Here is a 20,197-nt window from a genome sequence, read left to right on the forward strand (position 1 = left end):
GTATACTCATTTTAATTGTAAATAATTAAAACCTTTAATTATTTAAAGTATATACTCATTTTATCTAAATAAACAATTAAAGAACAAGTAATTAACCTAGTCAATTACTAAAGCGGAAGTATGTAATAAGACAATTAAAACACTTTAATTCGAGATCTATCGCGCATACATATAATAACTAAACTACAAATTTTAAAACTTTTGTTGTGAAGTTTTGAAAAACAAAAAGTATACTATTTTAATATAAAATATATAACTCTATGTTAAAGTTAGAAATAATATAATATACGAGTTGATCAAACTATCCTTAAATTACCACCAACCCTTAATATTAAATTATATTATCAGCCATTTATATTATAAAATATCTTTACAACCCCTTTAAATCAACACACATTTACATCAATTACCTACACCATTACCATACGACGCCATCACACCGCCACTTTTGTCGCGACATTGTGTGTGTACCGTGATAGTCTATAAAGGGAAATGACTGTTTTTCCAATCGTTTATATCCAGTAAAGCAATTAATTATAAATTTAATTGCAGCCGAGTATTTTCTTTATTTATTTTATTTATACACTAAACTTAGTTGAATTTTATAAAATCTAACATTTTTATATATTTTTTTTTCTTTTAGATTTAACATATATTTTTATTATCATTTATTCAAACATTTAATTTTTAATGAACTTTAGCAATTGTGAAACTAATAAGACATTTCTGTAAGATTTTCCAGTCCTCAAACACAAAAACTGATGAAAATAGTGAATAAAACTGATATTCAAGCTTTGCATAGATTCTTTTTTACATATGGTGACCACGGAATAGCCGGTGTTTTCGTTTGTGGTTCATCGATCGGCTTCCTTTTGTGTTGGCACTTTCTTTTTTGTTGTCTTGAACCTCCCACTTCAGCTTCAGGTTGAATTTCTTGAACGAATTCAAAATGTTGTTGTGGTGTCTCTTGAAGTGACCACAAACCGTACCCTTCTTGTGGCACGTTCCAATTACCAAAACCCATTTGTGACATAGATTGACTAGGTGGTTGTTGTATCAGAAATTGTTGTTTAACATTCATTTAGAATCAAATGGATAAAAGTCAGGTTGTTTAGTAGGTTTGGATCATTATAATCGATCGGACCTTGTTGACGATTATTTGGGTTGTTGTTGGGACTCATTTTCTTTTAGATTGTGAGATGAAAGAGTTTTTTATATTGAAATTGAAATGAAATAGGTAAATGTGAAGTAAAACGGGTTATATATATATATATATATATATAGTCAAAGGATAAAATGAGAACCATCAAAATGTCGAGAACTGCGAAAACTAATATTTAATGGATATGGCTAGGGGTAGTAACATAATTTAGTAAATACAATTTAGCTAATTATTTTCATGGAAATTAAAATCCTCCAGGAATAGCTCCTTTAATTAATATAGCGGTTACAAAAAAAATCCACCTTTTACTGCAACATATCCATGACTAACAAACTTTTTTCAGATAAGCTAAATCCACTATTTAGTTATGATGGTTTGAATATGCGATCTCGGGTACTTTCGAGTGTCATGCTGATATACGTACAAGGTAAATGGAAACAGATGTTAGTTTCATATTATTTATGATCCCAAGTCAAAAACTTTACTACCACTTTCTATAACACTATAATAACTCCACGTCTCCAACCAAAAAATTCCCCTAACAAAATGCATAGTGATGAAGTTGTCATGGTTTCAAGATGTGACAAAAATCTAATTTGCAAAGAACACAACATAACAATTTGATAATACATTAAAGATAATCAATCTCATTAAAAATTACTTTAAAATCCATCCAAAAGAATCAGAAGCTGGTCTTATAACCGAGTTTGCACATACAAATATAAGGTATAAAAAGACCAAACTAATGACCTTATGAAATATCTAAAAACTGCCGAAAGTATATTTCTTCAGCATAATTTGTACAACATTTTCACAAATCTACAAAGCTACTTTCGACATATAGATTTGAAAGTTTTGGGGTTACAACGATAGCTACAAGACGTACTTCGGTATCATATCATCAAAAGGCCAATCAATACTCGTTGACTGTTGTCTTATAACATGCTCCCAGTTGCCTAACGATTCCATCGCCTTATGCCTCATCAATCACCTCAAATATTTTGTAGTTTAGACTCAATGTGTGATTCTGCTGATTATGCAACTTTTCTTCCTCTGAAAGCTGTAGTTGCAAAATAGATACTTTTAGTTCTAAGAGACCAGGATCCGGCTTTGTCTGAAGCTGTCAAAATAGTTAAGAATGAGTCACAAGACAGGTAATGTTTGTGGCATATAATGAAAAAGCTTCCATTGAAGGTATTTTTATAATCACTTATAGACTTCTACTTTTGTGGACAAGGTTAAGAAACTCTCAGAAACATCATTATACATGTTCTCCCTAGATCCACAAGTTTTCATGGGCCTGCTCCCTTGAGAATACCACCGTACACGCTCTAGAGAATGTTAAGACAACCATGACATACGCCCTTTGTAACAATAAAAGCAAGATAAGGAATTGAAGCATAGATTCACGTTCAACATGACTGATGTGACTAATTTATACCCATTACCCACATGTTATTGGTCATTTTACTATATGTTTTAAGTCAATTTCGTATGCATTTGACGCGTTTATGGTGTCTGTTAGTGTTTTCAGGATCTAAACAGGTTACGCGTTCGATTGGTGCATTTTTGGAAGACTTATTGGCCCAGAAGTGATTTATTATATCGAGAGTTGATTCGAGTGGAAGAGACGGCGAGTTAAGCAAGTTCAAGATCGAGAGAAGAATTGCCACACAAGTAAGGGACTGTGCCGCATTGGGGATGCACTTAGCCCACTGCGCCGCAGCCAAAATCTTCGGAAACAATTGGAGATTGCCCCACTGCGCCGCAGTGGGGGTTGCATGTGAATGACTGCGCCGCAGTGGTGGTCACACAAGCCACTGCGCCGCAGTCATGAGGGAGTCAAAGTCAACCACACCTCACTGCGCCGCAGTAAGGGAAGGCACAACCCCACTGCGCCGCAGTGGGTGCACGGGGAAAAGAAACCTAGGTCGGTTTTGCATCAGATTTTCATAGGGTATATAAGCAAAAACCTAGGTCAAAAATTAGGCATCAAAACTCTTTCTAGGAGCTGTTCTACAAGGTTTCTTCACCCTCCAATCAAGATAATTTCTTAGGCGGATTTGTTGAAGATTCACGAGCACCCATCTAGATCGTATCTACTTACTGTCTTGCAATTTATTTTTCATCAAAAAATTGGTACATCATGTTTCTCTTCTATTTTATTTATTATTGTGGATTGATCATGAGTGGCTAAACGTTTAATCATCCACCTTGATGAAACGAGACGGATAATGTGATTGCAATATTTCTAATTCAAAAAAGGGTTTATTTAATTATCGTTGTTCTGTGATCTTGATGATGTTAATTCTTTTTATTAATTAATTTTGATATTGGTTGCATATAATTCTTCGTTGGTGGTACCAGTTGAATGTGTATGTGATTTTAAAACGGTTACTTGTCTATAAGTAATTATCACTAGTTCATGGTATGATAGTGAATATCATTTTAAGAAAAGAATAATTTTGTCAACGTGATTGATATCGGTTGGTGGTACCACGTTATTGTCACATAGGTTCAATTGATAATTTGATAGTCAATAAAACTGATTGTTGGAAGAATTGTCTTAGTTTTGGTGGTAGCTGCTTGGGTAATTTAACTAGCAGTTAGGTGATTCGGTATTTTGTTCACGGTTGGTGGTACCACGTGAGCACCTTAATCTTGTCACGATTATCTTTAAACTCTAGAGAATTTGTTCTTAATCAGATGCAATCACAATTGAAGTCGAGGGAAGTCAAGGTGGATGACTTTTAATTATATTGTCTGAAGTTCTTTTTAAATTTATGCAATTATTTTGCAAACCAATTTACTTTAATTGTCAAGAGGATTTTCAAAGCAACACTCGTTTTCCAAACCATTTCATAAGCAACTAATCATTTCCAATCCCTGAGAACGAACTCAAACTTATCTCTTAACTATATTACAAACGATCGGGTCCACTGCCCGTGAGTGCGTAGTAGTGAGTTTTTAGGTAGTTTTAGTTTTATAAATTTAAAGCTCGATTTTGCACATCAATGACACTTTTTCATTTACATGCAGTACTGCTCAATTATTTAGCGGGAATCACACCCAAAATATTCCGGACCTCATACGCATAAATGTATCAAACATTTGTAAATGCAAAGACACAAACAAATGACATAATGTGTACATCGGGAAAACACATGTTTCCCTACCCGATTATCACATTCTAAAGTGACAAACACATGTGAACATTAATAGGAACACGTGTTCTAACTATTTTAATATATAAATTGATTGAAACAAACACACATGTACAGTTGATCATAAATATTATCTGCTTATGAAAACACACATGCACAACTGATTAAACCTTAAAGGAATCCATTATGCAAATAGTTTAACCCCTCCACGATATCTGTTTACATTGCCACAACTCACACATCATTTTCACATGGGTACATGATTTAACAAAGCTAATCCAAATTATAACAAAACACATATTTACAATAATAAAGGAAACGACGAAGAACACGCATATGGAAAAGTTAAACCTAATGATATTAAAACACAAGTTCACTTTCACATTGTGGAACACAAATGTGTACACCGAACTAAACACATGTTTCCATATCCATTATCGCATACCCAAATTTTAATTATGTCGACTTTTGAATATTCATATGTTATCCGACTCACATATAAATGTGTACAACATACAACAAAAATGTGCCCTTTATCCAATCATGACATATGAACTTTGCAATCTTTGTTATGGACATGGATAGGACATGTATCCAGTAGCACAATTACGATTCGTTCAAGCATGTGTCCAGCCTATTATCATTAATTTGCTACATCTAAACAAGTTACAATATATTTTTTTAAAAAAAAACAAATAACTTGATGGACCTGTTTACTACATCTAAACATATGTGTCCAGTCCATTATCACCAATTTACTACGTTAAACACATATGTGCATAACTCAAACAATGATTTCAGCAACCATTAAATATGACATTATTAACAAAAAAAACAATATAGTCACAACTAAATACATAGTGTTTTAGATGTACCTTCATCAAATTCACTTGATGGACCAGTTTAATCAACCGTCGTTTCTTTGTTATTGGTAAACTAGATAAACGGTTACAACATTCTTACCCTGCACTCTTTTTAATAGTTCCTACCGATTAAAAAACAAGAAAAATATGAAACACATAAATCGAAATTACTTATAAAAACACATGAACTGAAATTAGTTTTAAAACCAGATGTACCAATACATGAAGCGAACAACAAATATTTTTAGGTTAAAAAGAATACCTCTTTTACTCCTCATCATGTGACATTCTTGTACCTGGATTCTTAGTCGATAACACAAACACCATGGATTTTTTTTCTTCCAAAGCCTGATTTTGTTTGATTTTAGTATTGGATTGAATCTTTAAAGAAGGTTTTAGAAATTTTCCACGGAGTGTTTAAGGGGCTGCGTTTTGGGGAGTTTTTGTTTTTAATAAATGATTTGTTTTATATATACTTTTTTTTAATACCCACTCTACCCTTTATGCACGTTCCAGCCTTTTAATTGAAAACTTATTTACACAAATGCCATTAAGTATTATTAACCATTGATTTAGATAATCCAATGGATTAGATTAGTTCTCGCAGTTCTCGACCTTTTACTAATTCTCACAATAACTGCACTCTCTCTCTCTCTATATATATATATATATATGTAAAAGTTAAAAATAATGTTTTCTTTTTGTTGAAATCGAGCCGTTTTCAATGATTGTTTTTTTTGAAATTTGAGTCGGCAAACAATGAACCCGAGCCGCTGGATCGCCCAGGCGGGGCGGTGTGCCCGACAACTTAATTGCTTGCGAAATTCGACGGATCGGTGCCTTTTATTGTTTCACACCTTTATGCTTGTATAAACGTGAAAAATGTTTCAAACTCCAAAGTCCAAGTTCCAGAAAGAAAATAAAAAAATTCAAAATTTACTATTGTCAAAAGGGTAAATTGCACAAAAAGGTATCCAAATTTGTTAGCTTTTAAATTTAAGGTATTCAACTTTTCTTTTTTTTTATCAATAAAAGATATCCATGTTTGTTGATTTTTAAATTTAAGGTATTCAACTTTTTTTTTTATATCGATAAAAGGTACTCATCTTTTCAAAACATAAAATCAAAAATTTTTCTTGACATCTTTAACCGAGAATTTCGTTAACTTTTCGTACATGGAGGGACCATTAGGTAGTTCAAAACTATCCTTATTCGAACCCATAATTCGATCTGATTTTACTCTAAAACCCAAATATCTGAAGTCTTAAATATTCGAATATTAGATATTCAACTTTTTGGATTCAGATTCGGATAATGAAAGCCATAATCTGAAAATTTAGACATCTGAATTTACAAATCCTCGGAAACTACCGCTTTTTTTTATCCACCGACACAACATGAATAAATAAATCGTCAGCAAAATATAAAATAAGATATCTAAAGGTTAAAATTTATAAAGTCGAAATTTTTGAAATTTCGGTACTGAAAATCAAAATATTTTATTCCAAAAATTGAATGTTCGAGGTTTTGGATATCCAAGATTATGAATAAAAGAATTTTTGGATAAAATCGGATCAAATTATGGGTTCGGATATCGATAGTTTTGAACACCCTATTGGTTCTATACGAAAAATTAGGGGTAAATTTTGGGTTCGGATATCCAAAGAAAACTTAAGGTAAACTTTTGGATAAAATCGGATTAGATTACGGGTTCGAAAATCTGAAGTTCGGATATCTAAGATTTCGGATATTTGAGTGTTAGAACAAAATTAGATCAAATTATGGGTTCGAATAGGGATAGTTTTTAACATCCTAGTGGTCCATCCATGTAGAAAAAGTTAACGAAAACCGCAGTTAAAAATGTCATTAAAAAATTTTAATTTTAAATTTTGAAAGTTGAATACCTTTTATTGATAAAAAAAAGTTAAATACCTTAAATTTAAAAATTAACAAACTTAGATATTTTTTATTGATAAAAATAGATTGAATACCTTAAATTTAAAAACTAACAAACTTTGGATATATATTTTTTTAAAGCAATTTAGCTTGTCAAAATTGCACAAAATCTCATTAAGGGCATGTTTGGTTGACATAATTTGAAAGAATTTGATGGAATTGGAATGTAAATTCCATTCCATTTCATGTTTGTTTGCAAAAATATGAAGGAATTCGATTCATATGGAATGTAAAGATTCCTTCATTCATATGAATCATATTCTTTTGGTGGATATAAAAGAATTCAATTCCATGAAGGCTTAAATCTACAAAGTACCATATTATCCTTACAATCTCATCTTCTTTAAACCTTCTCAGCATGTCCTCTCCAACTTCTGGCCAACCACGACAACCACTTCTGCAGGCCTGCTGGAAACAGTAACTGTCACCCACCAACCGGAAACAACCACCGTCACCCAGACGTTGGAAATAACCCACCAGTTACAACAACAAAGAACCCCCACCACCCACACCCGGAAACAAACCTCAGCCACCCATAGCCGGAAACAACCACCGTCACCCACCCACTTGAAATAACACACCAGTCACAACTGGAAAAAAAAAACAGCACCGACAATCGGAAACAAACCCCAGCCAACCATAGCCGAAAACAACCACCGTCACCCACTCACCGCAAATAAACCACCATCATCTGCAACAAGAAACTTCATTTATCTTTTATGTATACATATATGATTTGCTGGATATGTTGGTGGTTATAACTAAAATAATAATAATAATTATTATTATAATATTATAATTGGAGATGGAGAGGTTGGTGTAAAATCAAGAAAGAAGAAAGTTGTTGAATAAATGGTGATGTCGGCGGTGGTTTAAAGAAAATAATTGGAGATGGAGAGGTTGGTGTAAAATCTAGAAAGAAGAAAATGTGTATAAAAAAACAAATGACTGACTTTTATGAAGGGTTACAAACATAGTGTTTTGTTCATTTGAGGCCTAAATTTTCTTTGGAAACTAGGGGACAAATCTTGACCATTGGATTATCCCCTAAAAAATAAATCCCAACCCTTGATATCTCCCCTTCCTGTCATCTCCTTCCTCCCACCACACACACACACACACAAACACACACATAGATTCTCTCTTTCTCCCCCGTTTTTCCGGCAACGGCTCCGGCGACGGGATCTTGAACCACGACCATCTCCACCTTTATCTCTGACCGGCGACGGCGACCAACTCCTCCTCCTTCTTCTCAGGCGATACAACCGCCGGAAAATGCAACAACTTCGCCGGAAAACTTCAAATGCCGATAAAACCTTCGTTCCTTCGAATTAGAACATCACACTTACACCAAAACACTCACAATCACACCGTGAACAAACCCTGACCAGAAATTAATCCGATCTACACTCGACGGAAAACTTGAAAAACTCATCGGAAAACTTAAAAACGCTATAGCTTTGTTGTTTCTTCGAATTAACGCATGAAACTTGTACCAAATCACTCAGAAACACATTCCGCACAAACCCTAGCCAATAAACACTATTTTCGAGCTCGCCGGAAAAATCACAGTGTCGCCAGAAAAATCACAGTGTCGCCGGAGAAGATTCGACGACGTTAGTGTCTTAGTGATTACCAATCAAGCTTGATTTGGCTTGACCAATCAAATATGATTGGACAATGTCGCCGGAGTAATTCACCGGAGTAATTCGCCGAAGTAACCAATCAAGTTTGATTGGTTTGACCAATCAAATATGATTGGACAATGTCGCCGGAGTAACCAATCAAGCTTGATTGGCTAGACCAATCAAATATGATTGCACAGTCGCCGGAGTAATTCACTGGAGTAACCAATCATGTTTGATGAGATTTTGATGATGGTTGATCCAAGGGCTGAGATTAGTCCCTTGGTTTCCATCATTTTTAAAGGATTCATATGAATACAACCCTACAAACATAAAGATAAATAGATAAGGGTAGTTGAGTCATTGACTACTGTATTAGATAATACATTCCTTTTTGTTATTTACCAACCAAACACATTATTTAATTAAATTCCATTTCATTAAATTCTATTCTTTTTAAAAATATTATGTGAACCAAATGCTACCTAAGTTTACATATATATGAGTATGTATGTATTTAAAAACAAAAAAATAATCAGAGGGTTTTAGGTGATACGAATTATCCACACACCTTCATATATTTTCTTTAAAATAATGATAATAAAAATCATAAGTTTGATGGATTCTGATTTATTAGTGGGGCGGGAAATTGGGTAAGATTGTGGGCAAATCAAATCCCCAAAACCCCTTTCACTTTTTACACACTTGAATTTCGAAACCCTAATTCCTTCAATGTCATAATAATATCAATAAAAATCCCTAATTTTTAATGGCATTTTCTTCACAATTGGAATCGAATAACAAATACCCAGATCAAGATTCGTCTCCTCAACAACAAATTCGGCCCGAAATCGACCGAAATCAGAACCAAAGGTACGTTCCTCTTGATTTAGTCTACTCTGTTACATCTCCCTGTAGTGCGTATTCGAATGCGATGTCGAAAAAGGTTAAAGCTAGGAAATTTATTGATACCCATAACGAAAACGATGTGGGTTTGCTCGATATTGATCCGAAATTAGGGAGAGCGAAACCGCCGGTTGTTAGTTTTTATTCTAGGAAGAGGGGTAGTAAAAGTGGGAGGTGTGGGTACGAGACTTATGTGTCGAATTTGAAGGCGGGTTTGGATGTGATTGTGAAAGTTGAGGATGTTGAATTTGATGATGAGGAGAGGGCATTGGTTGGTTGTAGTAATAGTAATAAGAAACGGAAGACGAATCACGAGCTTGTTAAGTTAGGGATTGATGGTAATGGTAATGGTAATGATGATGATGATGATGATTCCGTTTGTGTTGTTGATGCTCCGAGATTGAGAGGATCGTCTAGGAAACGAAATAATGTGAATAATGAGAATAGTGTTGGTAGTAGTAGTAGTAGAAGAAGAAAAAGGAAAAATAATAACAAAAGTGATGTGGAGAAGAACAGTGATCCGAATGAAATGAATGAGTTTGAAGAAGCAAATAAGTCTACCACCACTGCAAGCCGGACTAGAAGATGGGTGCGGTATGTTTTATCGCAGAAAAACAGTTTTCTTTTTTTTGTTCTGTTATCTGTCAGGTAAAAGTGTAAGATTATATGAGTATTTGATATCGGAAAACAGGTTGAAATATGATGGTGTGGAGCCCAAGAAATTTGTGGGATTACAATGCAAGGCAAGTTGTGATCTTTATAGCTTATTACATTATAAGTTTGTTGTTCATTCAAGTTACTTACTTGGGTTATTCTTTTCTATAGGTTTACTGGCCGTTGGATGCTGATTGGTACTTTGGGCGTATTGAAAAGTATGACTTAGAGAGCCATAGACATCATGTAATGTTTCTTTTTGTATCTATTTGGTAGTATATGAAGTATTTGTGTACTCAGTTTTGTGGTCCTCTTAACGGCTGCTGTGTTATATTTAGGTTGCATATGAAGACGGTGATGAAGAGCTGGTGGTTCTATCCAAGGAAAGAATTAAATTCCATGTGTCTCCAGAGGAGATAAAAAGTCTAGGGTTGACCTGCGATCTTCATTGTTCAGAAACAGATGACCTTGACGTTAATGAGATGATTGTACTGGCGGCCAATTTGGATGACTGTCATGATATTGAGCCTGGAGACATCATTTGGGCCAAAATTACTGGTAAGAACATTGAGAGCTTACATACACTATTGTAGTTAAATGTGGTATTGACCTTTTAGGACCCAGATTGACCTTAGGGTAACTTATTGCGTCTTTATCGTAATATCAAGTCGATTTTTTTTAGTCGACACCACCTTCATTTACTTTGTTTGGACTTTAAGATATATGGATTTTATTACAAGAAGATATTATGCAGGTGCCTAGATAGTATCACTCTGGTGAATGCCTCCCTTCTTGTGAAACGGCACTAAATGTACATTAAGTTACATAAGTACAAGTAATGAGATATGATTTTATAAAGATACTAGCGTAAAACTATATTAAATTTCTGAAAATAAGTTGCAATCAACCGCAATAAATATAGCAGTGAACATCTAATCTATGAGCTGCTTTGACCATTCTCCATGGGTTATTTCGTTCCATGATACAAGACAGCGGCTGTGGTTGTTGCCACTTGTAGTACCTCACTACCTCAGCTTTCTGTGTTGTGTGTTAGCTATGGTTTTCATATTTATACTGGTGCATCAGATCATAATCATACATCATGGTTAATATTAGGGCTGAATCCCTAGTTTGTGTAGTTGCTAGCACTTAGGCAATGTGTATCACTTTCCTTACATGACTGAGCTTCTTTTGTTTGTTGATACAGGCCATGCCGTGTGGCCAGCAATCGTGTTGGATGAGGCGTTTGCTAGCATTCGCCGAGGTCTAAGCAAAAGTTCAGGAGAAAAATCAGTTCTTGTACAGTTTTTTGGCACCCATGATTTTGCTAGGTATCTGATTTTTTGCGTTGTTAAGATATTTAACTACCGAAGGAATATCTTGTTATGTAACACATCCTTACTGTTTTGTGATTGTCAGGGTTAAAACAAAGCTCGTGATCTCATTTCTTAAAGGGCTTCTATCTTCCTTCCACCTGAAATGCAAGAAATCGGATTTCATTCGAAGCTTGGAGGAAGCAAAAATGTAAATATTAAAATTTCTATAGTTTTGTTTAGCCTGACTTAAATTTGTTAGCTGCTGTTTATCTAATTGGATTATTCCATGTTCATGTATATGTTCTGGATTCATTGATCAGGTATCTTAGCAGACAAAAACTTCCAAAAAGTATGTTACAGCTGCGGAATGGTGTTGGCACAGATTTAGGAGGTGATAGTGAAGATGAAGGTATTGATGGCTCAAAGATGAAGTCTTTGAGCACTGACATAGTTCAGAAATTCACAGGCTCTAAAAGCTGCCCTATTATAGTAGGGGATTTGGAAGTGTTAAAGCTTGGTAACAGTCTTCATCTATGATGTCCAGAATATTTGTTCTCTATAATTTGTACTTAATATTTTTGCACTCAAAATCTTGTGTAGGTAAGTTAGTTAAAGACCTGGAGTGTCTTGATGATGCCGAATCTATCTGCCCCTTAGGCTATGCAGCTACAAGGAAGTTTCCTTCATTATCAGGTTATCTTTCATTTAATGTTCTGCAGTTCATATCGTTACCATAATTCCCTGCCAAGTAGTTTGACCCTTATATTTTTTGATTCTACTGTTATGCATTTAACTTTTTCTTTTTTGTTTTTTAAAATTTCATGGTGATCCAGATCCAAGTGTATCTTCTGTATATAAGATGGAAGTGATGAGAGATGCTGACAGAAAAACGCGACCATTGTTTAGAGTTACTACCGATGAAGGAGATCAGGTACTGCTTTTATTTAACTGCAGTCAATTTTTTTTGCTTTTATCTTTTCATACCTGCTACTATGTGATATTGAACTGCAGTTGTACAACATGCTTAATTTGTTGGTTGTTTTCTTTCTTTTTGTTATGCCTTGTGCAATTAATTTAGATTTACAGTTTATTAATGTGAAGTTCTGTCATGCAGTTTGATGGGCCGGATCCATCGACGTGCTGGAATAAAATTTATGAAAGGATAAAAGAGATGCACTCAAGCAGTTCTGAACATACACAGGCTGAAGGTGCATCTGAGAGCTTCTTCAAATCTGGTGCCGATATGTTTGGTTTTTCTGATCCCCATGTGTTAAGACTAATACAGGTAATCTGATTTTAATTCATATATCTAAGTATTGTATTATTTGCAAATTGCATCTTTCAATCATTTCATCCGTAATATTTAAGTATCTGCCTCATACGGTCATATCACACGACAAATAAAGCAAATGCTCTACAGTAGGTCTTTTCATTATCAAATCTTGTTTGCTGCTTTTATGACTTGAATTCTTGACAGTTATAAATCAAAATAGAGTGTCATGCTATGTAAAACTGTAGTTAACATATATAGAGAGGGAGTTTATATATTCACACTTTTATACGTGGCAATGTGGCATATGCTAAAAGCCGTATAGGTAGTAAGATAATTGCACACTGTATGCATGGAGTGCTGAGATGAAAATTGAAATTTTGAACAATTAAGTTTAAAATTGGATTTAAGCTCTTAGTGTTTGATGCCTTCTAAACTACTCAAGTATCCTCTATGTTTCTTTTTGGCATTGTTCCGGTTGACTGATTGTGTATGGGGCAATTCATCAAGACCCACGTCTTCACTTTTTAATTAATCAATCTGATTGACTAGCAATCTATCAACATGTTCCTACAAAAATAATTAGTAACTTGGTACTCCATATTTTCAAGCTCACCACTTTTGCTTGACCTACCCAGTCCCCACACTGCCGTCGATAAACACTGTCTGGATAATATGGTTTGAGATTGTTGTTGCAATAGTTATGCTCTGAATTGGATAAAGCCATATCTTTTATCTGCTAGGCGATATTTATTTCTTTGGCTTTTCTAGCTCTATATCATAGTCAGTGTTATATGCAGGGGACATCGAGTTCGAAGTTGACATCAGGGAGAACACGCAACATGCCAGCTGGTTACAGACCTGTCCATGTTAAATGGAAGGACCTAGATAAGTGCAATGTTTGTCACATGGATGAGGTGACTTTCTGTTCATTTATGTTTAATTTACAAAATAATGTTTTTCTCCACCTTTTTCATGGACACAATTTAACCACAGTTCTTTTATCTGATGGTAACCTTTCTGACATTAGCCTTTCTAAAGAGGAAGCTTTTGTTGTATCTTTTACATCCTATATTAGAGATGCTACCACTGCGTCTGTATTTTGATTGTTCATCTGCACTTCTAGTCCTATCTATGGTGTCTTATACATATTGCAACATTGCTTTTTAATGCAATCATTATCTTTTCAGGAATATGCCAATAATTTGTTTCTGCAGTGTGATAAGTGCAGAATGATGGTAAGCATATTCATCAGAATATATGATATAAACGTCTATATGAGTAATATTATATTAGGCATATTTCATAAAATGTCTTTTGTCACTTCCATGATATGTATTTATTGGCAGGTTCATGCTAGATGTTATGGGGAACTGGAACCTGTTGATGGAGTCCTTTGGTTATGCAACTTATGTCGTCCAGGGGCACCTGAACATTCACCCCCTTGCTGTCTTTGTCCAGTTACAGGTACTTTGTTTATATCACCATATATATACTTACACCCTAAGTAACAGCTATTGTGTAAAAGTAGAAACCTTTAGTTCAAACTGGCTTTTAATCCAAACTAGTCGGGTAGACTAAAATGAAGCCAAGTAACAGCTAGTCATATAACTCACTGTGTTTCTAGGAGGTGCAATGAAACCTACAACTGACGGACGCTGGGCTCACCTCGCATGTGCTATGTGGATACCAGGTTCTATTTTTGTTTTATAATGTATTGCTTTTTGCATATTTATTTCAGATCCTTTAACATATTTTCTGTTCAGAAACTTGCTTAGCTGATATCAAGAAAATGGAGCCAATCGATGGGCTGAATAGAGTTAGTAAGGTAGTTCCTTTTCCAAGAATCTACTCGTGCCTCTTACGTTGTGCTTCTAGTTCGTCTGGCTCCTTCTCGAAGAATATGTTCTTAACTCATGAAAGATGCATAGAAAAAAATTAGTTCACATCGTACAAAGAACTTTTTTTTTGGGTGAGGCCCTGACATGTCTAATTATTTCTTGTACATTCAGGACCGTTGGAAACTTTTATGTAGCATATGTGGTGTCCCTTATGGAGCTTGTATACAGGTAACTGCTTGTTTACATGCTTGGACTATGTATATTTGCATGTTGTTTATGTTTTTTTTTTTTTTTTTTAATAATATGTTGGTGTTCTGGACTCTACTGTGATTTACCCGCTGCAATATCTTCCGTTGAATGTTGGATATGGATAAATTTCGTTTAACTTAAATTAGAGATATCTTAATGTATGTCACTTATCGAACCCCCTGACCTACTTTGTGTGAGTGCAGTGTTCAAACAATGCATGTTATGTTGCATACCATCCACTTTGTGCTCGTGCTGCTGGATTTTGTGCCGAGGTAATTGTTATACTTCACTTGTTAAAGATACATGTAACATGGTTTTGTCGGTGCTATAACTAGTGATTCTGCAAGTCCTTAGCTAAAGTGTCAATTTATTTTTATTTGTTTAATTCAGTTGCTAATTTGTCTTCTGTATACTACTTTGTGTTCACATAGCTTGCAGATTCGGAAAGACTGCAGCTGGTTCCTTTAGAAGAGGACGAGGAGAACCAATGTATTCGGTTATTGTCTTTTTGTAAAAGGCATAGTCCTAATCCTACCTCTGAACGCACTGTTTCTGATGATTGGATGGGGCAAATCCCGAGTCAAAATTCAGATCATGTTCGTCCAGTGAATCCTTCTGGCTGTGCTCGATGTGGTGTGTAATTTGTCTCTTTGCTTTTTTACTGATGAAATTCAAATTATTGCTTCCCAGATCTCTCTTCTCTATCACTGTTCTGTGTGAATTGGACGTAAATCTATGTACAACATGATTTCTGTGTTTGAAGGTTCTTTACTTATTTTTCGGGTCTGTTTATAGTATGTCATAGCTTGATTTTTTTTAAATGGGTTTTCGATTAATACTTATGTTGGTGAGCTCAGCAGCGGGTTTTTATTAAAAGTGGGCTTTTCCTTTGTATTTAAACTTAAATCAAAACTATAAAATCTAAAAGTAAATCTTGGTTCTGTTAATTGGGAAATGCAGTGTCTGTATTTCCATGAGTAATTTCTGCTCTTGTCCTGTTGTAGATGTTCACTACTCTGTATCTTCTTTGTTTTGATTGCTTAACTTACAATATGTGTGGTTAAGCAAGCTATGTGAATTAGGAGAAATTTGGAAGTTCTACCTTTAATTTGTTTGTCATATGCTTTCCACAAACATTTTTTGGCTAGGTAGCATTTTCCATACGTGATGTTACTTGGGCACTATCACTTGTCATTTTCAGTTTGTACAATATATCAGTCTACTCGATGTTAACTTACCATTTTAGTTGCTGATCATATTGGGTAGGTCATGTCATTGCTTCTTTAACTTATAGGCAAGGGCAGTAGAGTCGGTACATATTGTAGTATGCTTTGATAAGTCTAGTTTGGTATTATATGTAATATTGATGGCTTCGTTGAAATGTGAGCAGAGCCTTATGATTATTCTGGGAGAAGAGGAAGAAAAGAGCCTGAAGTCCTTGCTGCTGCATCTATGAAGCGAGCATATGTGGAAAACATACCATATTTGGTGGGTGGATTCTGCCAGCTTGAAGATGATGTAGCCTCTAAGCCGTCTTTTGGCTGTGGAAAACTAAAAAATTTTCTGCTTGATGATCACACAAGCATTGTTTCGATGTCTGAGAAGTACATATACATGAGAACATCATTTCGAAAGAGATTAGCATTTGGTACAAAAACTCTTACTCATTCTTTTGCACTCTACTATACTGTCGTGTTTCCTTTATAGTGACTAGCGAGGCTCATTTTCATCATAAAAATTGCTGCTCGAAGTTAAAAATATGGTGCCTTTTCTTAATTATGGGGTCTACTTTATACTTATTCCATAAATCGTCTTTGTTAATTTTAAAAATATGATATCGTGTATAAAATATGGTATGCAATCTGATATATTTGTATTTTTTGCTTATTTGACGGAGAATCAATACTGTACTTTGATTGGTAAATATTTTACTGGTTTGCTTCTCTGTGTGTATCTATACTATCTATACTATCTCTTGAGGGATATCACTTTCTCAGACTACAGTAGTAAGAATAAAAAATTCTTTATACATGTAGAGCAACACGTCGAACTTGGGATATATAATATTATTATCCTGACCAGTGTACTACCTTTGTTCATTTCTTTAGATAAATGTCTTGTTACTTTTTAATGGTGGATCGAGCTATCTTCTGTTGTCTGTCTCGCCAAATCTTCTCATTGTAGCATCTTTTTTGTGGCCATAGTTAAACTTTATATTTCTCTTTCCCCCTCTCTTGCTTACCGTTGGAGTTTTAATACTTTTGCTCTTTTTTTCTTCATGGATGTTATCCGGCACAGGGAAATCTGCGATTCATGGCTTTGGCATCTTTGCAAAACAACCACACAAAGCGGGGGATATGGTAAAATCTTTACCTTTAGGAAGTATTTTTTTCCATCTTGTTTGATGTTTCAAATCCGCTTATTAAAGTTTTCATGAGTGGCTTATCAATTCTATTACTGCTGGTTTGATTTGATACAGGTGATTGAGTATACTGGTGAAATTGTTAGGCCTCCTATAGCTGACAGAAGAGAACATTTGATATATAACTCATTGGTGGTAAGCAGATTTATTATTTTCTTACCACACTCGAAAACTTCGATTGTATATGACTATATCAGACCTATAGATGCCAACAGCTTAGTCCCTTTTTTACTATTTTGTTATTGATGTACACTTCACCATTTTCTGCTTTTCATTGCTCGTTAGAATCTAGTGTGTAACCCTCAATGTGTAACTCTGATGCAGCTGCCTTTTACAAAATAAAGAATCTAGTGTGCATACAACGTTACAGGCCATATTACATGGGCAAAACACAGTACACCGATCATAAAGCTCCGCCATTACCTGTTTAGGTTCCAGGAAAACATCAAGCTGAATTTCTAAATAATAGCCAGTTATTAGTACATATTATATAAAGAATTTAGTGTCCAGCGACCTTTTTGGATCTTTATGTTAGTGCCCATTTAATTTTGGCATCTTAGAGAAACCTACGGCCTCTTCTAGGCTTATGCCAAACATATCTTACTCTCTGTCCCTCAGCGGAAATTGAATTTAACCACCTAGGCAAGGCCCAATCAATGTACTACTGTTATTAGACCCTGGCATGGGCCTCGGTCCTTGCATCTAAGGTTTATTTAATTGGTGGTTATTTTACTTCCCCAAGCAGTTTACTCTAGAGGTTGGGGGATATTATGCTTTTAGTTTCATTTACATTTGGATTATTGTTGGTTGAGCCTCATTGAGACAGACATCTTAACCCTCGAAGGTTGGTCGTTTTGGATTTAAGGCTTCTTTTAAAAGCAGGTCAATTTGTACCTCATTCACTATTTTAATACTTTTAACAAAGTGTCAACGGGGTTTTATCATTAATCATTATGTGGGCTGTCAATTGATTTATTACCATATTAAAAGAAGCTTTCGAACAGTTTGTGTGTGGCTAGATATTCTGTTAATCTGAATTTTCCGCTGCCTTCAGCCTTCCTCATCGGGGTTTGCTATTGAATTTGTTTTATTGTCATTGTTTCAATGTGTCATGTCATTTATGTTGTGTGGAAGTTTCTTTTCAGATTAAATTTTGGCATCTAATTTTGTGATAACATGTAATATGGTTCTTGTTATTGCTAGTATCTAGTAGATTTAGTGGTAGGTACTATGTCTATGGGCCTTTTAAAATTCTGAAAGAAGTCATTTTCACATAGGTTTACAGGAGCATTTTGCTATTTGAAGAACTGCGAGTTAACTATCGTTTATGTTTACATACGTTACGGAGTTGCTAGAAAAGTGAATATTGTTCGTCATATGTGTTTGCAGGGTGCAGGGACATATATGTTTCGGATTGATGAGGAGCGTGTAATTGATGCCACAAGAGCCGGAAGCATTGCACATTTAATTAATCACTCTTGTGAAGTATGTTAAGCTCTTTGTTTTATTCAAATTATTTTAATCGTCAATGTTTATCTTTTTCTTTTTCCTATTATATTAGTACATAGGTAGGTATCATTGTACTATGTTATCCTGAATTTCGATTGATCTTGTTCGTTTCAGCCAAATTGTTATTCAAGAGTTATAAGTGTTAACGGTAATGAACACATAATCATTTTTGCTAAACGGGATATTGCACAGTGGGAAGAGCTGACTTATGATTACCGGTATGCCTCTAGTTGTCTGCACATCATATCTACTATCTTTTCCCCTCTTTAGTGACCTTTTGTTGGCTAATATTGCAGATTCTTTTCAATTGATGAACGGCTACCTTGTTATTGTGGTTTTCCAAGTTGCCGGGGTGTAGTTAATGACATTGATGCTGAGGCACAAATGGCCAAGCTATATGCACCCCGCAGTGAGTTAAAAGACTATCAAGAAGAATGAGTTGAGGTTAGAAAAGTGTCCCAAGACTTCAATCACTAACTTAAAATGTTGTACAACATGTAAGTCAAACACTATAATTAAAATTAGCTATACTGGTGTTGAAACATATCTAGGTTGTTAATTTATGCCAACCATAATGACATTGTAGTAGATAATGTTAAGGATGCATAGGCTATGAAACTTATGACTGGTTTGCGTTATTGTGAATTAGTATATCACGGGCAAGGAATTTTGGTGTGCAATAGATGACCCAAATTTTGTATGATACTTCACAATATTGTTACATATATGTGTTTCATTTAAATATATACACGAATAGGACCCAAGTAATGCTTGGACTAGGTTCTGTTGTGATTCAGATTTGTTGATAGAAAAGAAACGGTGATCCAGAATCTGGTTCTAGGGTGGGTGGAACCGATGCGACACTTTGTCTGATGCTTAACATAATAGAAGACTGCAGACCAATGCTTAGTGTTTTTGTATGAAGTAATTGGAGTTGGACTGAATATAAAGTATTGCAAAGGTGTGAAAAGTTTTGTTTGGTTAGCGAATGGGATGGGAGCAATGTCATGAAGACATGGTAACTTGGGGTTTCCTAACAGGGTGGTCTCACTCCTCACATTTGGGGGTGGATGGCGGTGTTTGGGGTATTTTTGGAAGTCTAGATTCCATCACAGGCGTTTGGGGTGATCGCTATTGGCAAGTCAACTTACATTTTTGTATTTAAGTGGTCGATGCATACATGTTTTGCTCTACTGAAAAATAAAAATTATTAATAGGTAACCTTTTAACTTAAATTTTCTTTCTCTCTTAAAAATTTAA

At 34.9% G+C, this 20,197-nt stretch overlaps 1 protein-coding gene across 1 annotated transcript; it reads left to right on the top strand.

The window, feature by feature from the left end:
- The first annotated feature begins 9,366 nt into the window (after nucleotides 1-9,366).
- LOC122579318 (histone-lysine N-methyltransferase ATX2-like) lies at nucleotides 9,367-19,683 on the top strand. The gene is made up of 24 exons (XM_043751474.1): nucleotides 9,367-10,270; nucleotides 10,368-10,419; nucleotides 10,502-10,576; nucleotides 10,669-10,888; nucleotides 11,538-11,661; nucleotides 11,750-11,854; nucleotides 11,967-12,163; nucleotides 12,247-12,339; nucleotides 12,480-12,577; nucleotides 12,761-12,931; nucleotides 13,717-13,833; nucleotides 14,107-14,154; nucleotides 14,266-14,383; nucleotides 14,544-14,609; nucleotides 14,683-14,744; nucleotides 14,929-14,985; nucleotides 15,210-15,278; nucleotides 15,438-15,639; nucleotides 16,397-16,654; nucleotides 17,305-17,366; nucleotides 17,486-17,563; nucleotides 18,818-18,913; nucleotides 19,052-19,155; nucleotides 19,234-19,683. The coding sequence occupies exons 1-24, from the start codon at nucleotides 9,540-9,542 to the stop codon at nucleotides 19,373-19,375; spliced, it is 3,345 nt and encodes a 1,114-aa protein (XP_043607409.1). The 5' UTR covers nucleotides 9,367-9,539; the 3' UTR covers nucleotides 19,376-19,683.
- Nucleotides 19,684-20,197: the final 514 nt, after the last annotated feature.

This window comes from Erigeron canadensis, chromosome 1, assembly GCF_010389155.1.
Source record: "Erigeron canadensis isolate Cc75 chromosome 1, C_canadensis_v1, whole genome shotgun sequence".
Classification (NCBI taxonomy): domain Eukaryota; kingdom Viridiplantae; phylum Streptophyta; class Magnoliopsida; order Asterales; family Asteraceae; genus Erigeron; species Erigeron canadensis.

Bases quoted from the DNA above. Each gene is read 5' to 3' on its own strand.
- LOC122579318 (XM_043751474.1), top strand. From the start codon at position 9,540: ATGGCATTTTCTTCACAATTGGAATCGAATAACAAATACCCAGATCAA. The intron at 10,889-11,537 runs GTAAGAACATTG...TTGTTGATACAG, and splicing joins CATTTGGGCCAAAATTACTG to GCCATGCCGTGTGGCCAGCA. The intron at 14,384-14,543 runs GTACTTTGTTTA...CTGTGTTTCTAG, and splicing joins CTGTCTTTGTCCAGTTACAG to GAGGTGCAATGAAACCTACA.